We start from the raw sequence: 6,008 nt of genomic DNA on the forward strand, positions 1-6,008 counted from the left end.
CACTGTGCCTGTGAGTGAGGCCATTGGGAGCAGCTATGAACACTTGTGCCTTCAGACCTGCTCACACGTGTTGTACAGATCAGTTCTTGTCAAACATCCTGATCTCAATGAGACTTTGTGAATAACACAAGCTCAACTCAGTCAAACTGCAGACACTGTCAATGTGGACTGTAAGAGTCAGAATCCAAATCATTTTCAAAGCTTTAAAAATCACTTTGAAAATCAGAGTCAGCACTTTCACAACTTCCTTTCAACCATTTCACACTTTGAATGTTAGAAATTCTGAAGGAGATTTGACCTAATAAATACTGAATAAAGCACAACTTTCACATCATATTCATCTCAGCACACAAGTAAACAATGGAGTCTGACCTCAGAGTCTCCAGTCCACAGTCTGGACTCTGCAGAAAACCACACAGATGCTTCAGGTCTGAATCCTGCAGGTCATTTCCACTCAGGTCCAGGTGTCTCAGATGGGAGGGGTTGGACTTCAGAGCTGAGGCCAGAGAAGCACAGCTGATCTCTGACAAACTGCAGCCCCTCAACCTGAATAAAGAATAAAAGATGTGAGTTTAGGAGACAAAGTTCCTGCTTGAAAGCGTTGAGTGTTTCATCATCTGTTCAGAGCTGAAGAAGGTTGAGAATGTACAAGTTTGGAAAATGGAAACTCCAAACACCTGAACCAACAGGATGCAGCTTAAAAACAGTCAGATACTAAAAGTCAAACACAGCTCTCATTAATATTAATGACAACATGCTGCTGCTTCAATAAAGACATAGTGACTTCAGCTCTTAAACTCTTCCAGCTCCACCAGTGGCTCCATCTATACAAACTCATGTTGTTGACATTTGTTTCAGATTCTACTAAAGATCCTAAAGTTTTGACAGAGAACAAACATGTCAGGCTGAAGTTTGGAGGAAAGGCAACAAATGATTGAGACAAAACGGAAAAGATTTTCACTTCATGTAACGGTGACGACATTTAACAAACATGCCGAGTCAGCTGTGGAAAAAATGAAGAGACCACTGCAAAATGATCAGTTTCTCCATTGTTACTATTTATAGGTATGTGTTTGAGTAAAAAGAACATTTTTGTTTTATTCTATAAACTACTGACAACATTTCTCCCAAATTCCAAATAAAAATATTATCATTTAGAGCATTTATTTGCAGAAAATGACAAATGGTCAAAATAACAAAAAAGATGCAGTGTTCTCAAACCTCACATAATGCAAAGAAAACAAGTTCATATTCATTTTTAAACAACACAATACTAATGTTTTAAGTTAGGAAGAGTTCAGAAATTAATATTTGGTGGAATAATCCTGATTTTCAATCACATCTTTCAAGCATCTTGCCATGCTCTCCACCAGTCTTTCACGTTGCTGATGCAAAAATTCAAGCAGCTCAGGTATATTTGATGGCTTGTGACCATCCATCCTCCTCTTGATCACATTCCAGAGGCTTGCAATTGGGTTCAGGTCTGGAGATTGGGCTGGTCCTTCATCCACACCTTGATTGACCAAGCTGTGTGGCATGGAGCATTGTCCAGCTGGAACAAACAATCCTCAGAGTTGGGGAACATTGTCAGAGCAGAAGGAAGCCAGTTTTCTTCCAAGATAACCTTGTACGTAGCTTGATTCATGCGTCCTTCGCAAAGACGAATCTGCCCGATTATAGCCTTGCTGAAGCACATCACCCATCCTCCACCAAATTTCACAGTGGGTGTGAGACACTGTGGCTTGTAGGCCTCTCCAGGTCTCCGTCTAACTATTAGATGACCAGGTATTGGGCAAAGCTGAAAATTGGACTCATCAGCGAGGATGACCTTACTCCAGTCCTGTATGGTCCAATCCTTATGGTCTTTTGCAAACTTCAGCCTGGCTCTTCTTTGCTTCTCATTGATGAAGGGCTTATTTCTAGCTTTACACGACTTGAGCCCTGCCCCTAGAAGCTCGTTTCGAGCCGTTCTCACCGTGCACTTCACCCCAGCTGCCATTTACCATTCTTTTTGTAGGTTACTTGATGTCATCCTACGGTTGCTGAGTGACATTGGAATGAGTTGACGGTCATCCTGGTCAGTGGAGAGTCGTTTCGCCCTCTGCCAGTCTGTAGCTTTGTTGTCCCCAGTGTCTGCTGCTTGACCTTGTTCTTATGAACAGCCAACATAGAAATTTAAAGGATGGAAGCAACCTGACGCTCACTGTATCCCTCTGCCAGTAAAGCCAGAATTTTCCTCTTTTTTCTCTCTTTTCCTCAAACAAAACTTTTCTTTTCAACTGTTTTGCCATGGTCAATAGTTATTTTATTGATTGCTATTACTTTTGAGGTACTACCAGCACTGTTTGTGCCATCCATCCAGTCCTATTGCAAGAGCATAGTGATGACCACAGCAGTGGTTTTTATACTTTTCCTCATTAAATAGGATTTGGTTCAGGTGATCACCTAATCAGTACCTCATTAAGTAGACTGAGGTGTGCTTGTGTTGGAATTCAACATACACAGGAATGGAATGGCTGTCATACCTGTAGAGATATTGATTTCAGAAGAATTTGCAGTGGTCTCTCAATTTTTTCCAGAGCTGTTTCTGAGTCACTTTGACTTTAGTCTCATCACTTTCTAGTCGTGTTGGAAGAAGAAAATACTGAATATATATTTGTTGATGTGAGTGTGGAAAAAACTTGGATGTGATTTAAAGAGTGAAGCTTTTTTCTTGTTAAATGAAGCTTTGAAATCTGTAGCTCAACATTGCTCTGCCACAGTCAGTGGACTAAACCACAGAAGAAGAAAACAGACTTTACCATGAAGATCCTCAGTGTGGATCAGTATAATATGAGTGTGATGTCTGCACTTTACTGTCAGCACAACTTTCACATCATATTCATCTCAGCACACAAGTAAACAATGGAGTCTGACCTCAGAGTCTCCAGTCCACAGTCTGGACTCTGCAGAAAACCACACAGATGCTTCAGGCCTGAATCCTGCAGGTTGTTTACACTCAGGTCCAGGTGTCTCAGATGGGAGGGGTTGGACTTCAGAGCTGAGGCCAGAGAAGCACAGCTGATCTCTGACAACCTGCAGTAACTCAACCTGAATAAAGAATAAAAGATGTGAGTTTAGGAGACAAAGTTCCTGCTTGAAAGCGTTGAGTGTTTCATCATCTGTTCAGAGCTGAAGAAGGTTGAGAATGTACAAGTTTGGAAAATGGAAACTCCAAACACCTGAACCAACAGGATGCAGCTTAAAAACAGTCAGATACTAAAAGTCAAACACAGCTCTCATTAACTTCAGTCACTATAAACATCACAGATCATAAAGCAAAGAGTGAAGAAACATTTCTTTCTGTCTTAATGTGGAATATTTGCTTTGTATGTGAAGAAATATAAAAGTCAACTGAAGGTGAAGATGAAATTGTTCCAAAGTAAAGAGTCAATTAGCAAGTGTTGGATTTTCAATCTTCATTCAATGAGTTTGAAATATGAAGCTGAACAAGATGCTCAGTGTGGATCAGCATCAAATCTCTGAGCTCAAATCTCCTTCAAAAAGTCCCACATTCACACTCAGGTTTAACAGTTTGGAAGAAAGTTTTCAAAGTGTTCACTAAGGTTTCAAATGAAATCTTTCATATTGTGTGAAATCATAGTTTGAGCCTTTGATGTTTTGAGTGTGACTGAAGTTTGTGTTGAGAGTTTGAGAAGCTGCAGACATTCAGCACATGTGCAGTGTGTTGAATGAGACATTTCATCACATTCCAGTCATGTGTCTTTGGTCCAAAGCAAGTTCAGCTTCATCCAACACTCTCTGCTCACACATTTGAATCTGCTGTTCCAGCATTGCATTCTGGGATTCCTGGTGGGTGTCAGCTTAGGGGGGGGGGGGGGGGGGGTCTGTGTCCCACAGTTTGTGTCCCTGTGACAAAGACACAGTGGGACGTTGACACCCAGTGTGCTCAGTGATTGGTCGGCTGTGTGGAGCTGAGAAAGGAGCCAGGGTTTGAACTTCTCTCTCTGCTCTGTTTTCATTGGTTCCACAAATATTTGTGTCCCTGTTCAGCTCAGCAGCTGAGTGTAGCTCTATGAATGTCTTCAGGAGACACTGTGTGAAAATGTCCTCTCTGTGACAGCAGGCTTTTCACTGTGCCTGTGAGTGAGGACATTGGGAGCAGCTATGAACACTTGTGCCTTCAGACCTGCTCACACGTGTTGTACAGATCAGTTCTTGTCAAACATCCTGATCTCAATGAGACTTTGTGAATAACACAAGCTCAACTCAGTCAAACTGCTGACACTGTCAATGTGGACTGTAAGAGTCAGAATCCAAATCATTTTCAAAGCTTTAAAAATCACTTTGAAAATCAGAGTCAGCACTTTCACAACTTCCTTTCAACCATTTCACACTTTGAATGTTAGAAATTCTGAAGGAGATTTGACCTAATAAATACTGAATAAAGCACAACTTTCACATCATATTCATCTCAGCACACAAGTAAACAATGGAGTCTGACCTCAGAGTCTCCAGTCCACAGTCTGGACTCTGCAGAAAACCACACAGATCCTTCACTCCTGAATCCTGCAGGTTCCAGTTTTCACTCAGGTCCAGGTGTCTCAGATGGGAGGGGTTGGACTTCAGAGCTGAGGCCAGAGAAGCACAGCTGATCTCTGACAAACTGCAGCCCCTCAACCTGAATAAAGAATAAAAGATGTGAGTTTAGGAGACAAAGTTCCTGCTTGAAAGCGTTGAGTGTTTCATCATCTGTTCAGAGCTGAAGAAGGTTGAGAATGTACAAGTTTGGAAAATGGAAACTCCAAACACCTGAACCAACAGGATGCAGCTTAAAAACAGTCAGATACTAAAAGTCAAACACAGCTCTCATTAATATTAATGACAACATGCTGCTGCTTCAATAAAGACATAGTGACTTCAGCTCTTAAACTCTTCCAGCTCCACCAGTGGCTCCATCTATACAAACTCATGTTGTTGACATTTGTTTCAGATTCTACTAAAGATCCTAAAGTTTTGACAGAGAACAAACATGTCAGGCTGAAGTTTGGAGGAAAGTCAACAAATGATTGAGACAAAATGGAAAAGATTTTCACTTCATGTAACGGTGACGACATTTAACAAACATGCTGAGTTTGTTCTGAATATCTGAGTCACTTTGACTTTAGTCTCATCACTTTCTAGTCGTGTTGGAAGAAGAAAATACTGAATATATATTTGTTGATGTGAGTGTGGAAAAAACTTGGATGTGATTTAAAGAGTGAAGCTTTTTTCTTGTTAAATGAAGCTTTGAAATCTGTAGCTCAACATTGCTCTGCCACAGTCAGTGGACTAAACCACAGAAGAAGAAAACAGACTTTACCATGAAGATCCTCAGTGTGGATCAGTATAATATCAGTGTGATGTCTGCACTTTACTGTCAGCACAACTTTCACATCATATTCATCTCAGCACACAAGTAAACAATGGAGTCTGACCTCAGAGTCTCCAGTCCACAGTCTGGACTCTGCAGAAAACCACACAGATCCTTCACTCCTGAATCCTGCAGGTTCCAGTTTGCACTCAGGTCCAGGTGTCTCAGATGGGACGGGTTGGACTTCAGAGCTGAGGCCAGAGAAGCACAGCTGATCTCTGACAACCTGCAGAGACTCAACCTGAATAAAGAATAAAAGATGTGAGTTTAGGAGACAAAGTTCCTGCTTGAAAGCGTTGAGTGTTTCATCATCTGTTCAGAGCTGAAGAAGGTTGAGAATGTACAAGTTTGGAAAATGGAAACTCCAAACACCTGAACCAACAGGATGCAGCTTAAAAACAGTCAGATACTAAAAGTCAAACACAGCTCTCATTAACTTCAGTCACTATAAACATCACAGATCATAAAGCAAAGAGTGAAGAAACATTTCTTTCTGTCTTAATGTGGAATATTTGCTTTGTATGTGAAGAAATATAAAAGTCAACTGAAGGTGAAGATGAAATTGTTCCAAAGTAAAGAGTCAATTAGCAAGTGT

At 41.0% G+C, this 6,008-nt stretch overlaps 1 protein-coding gene across 1 annotated transcript; it reads right to left on the reverse strand.

Moving 5' to 3' along the window:
• Positions 1–377: 377 nt before the first annotated feature.
• On the reverse strand, positions 378–5,632 carry LOC121191764 (ribonuclease inhibitor-like; the record flags this gene model as incomplete). Its single annotated transcript, XM_041053145.1, has 4 exons — positions 378–546; positions 2,917–3,090; positions 4,505–4,681; positions 5,478–5,632. Coding segments are annotated over 4 exons (675 nt in total), but the record flags the coding sequence as incomplete, so codon positions are not given.
• Positions 5,633–6,008: the final 376 nt, after the last annotated feature.

This window comes from Toxotes jaculatrix, chromosome 13 (genome assembly GCF_017976425.1).
Source record: "Toxotes jaculatrix isolate fToxJac2 chromosome 13, fToxJac2.pri, whole genome shotgun sequence".
NCBI classification, from domain to species: Eukaryota; Metazoa; Chordata; class Actinopteri; family Toxotidae; genus Toxotes; species Toxotes jaculatrix.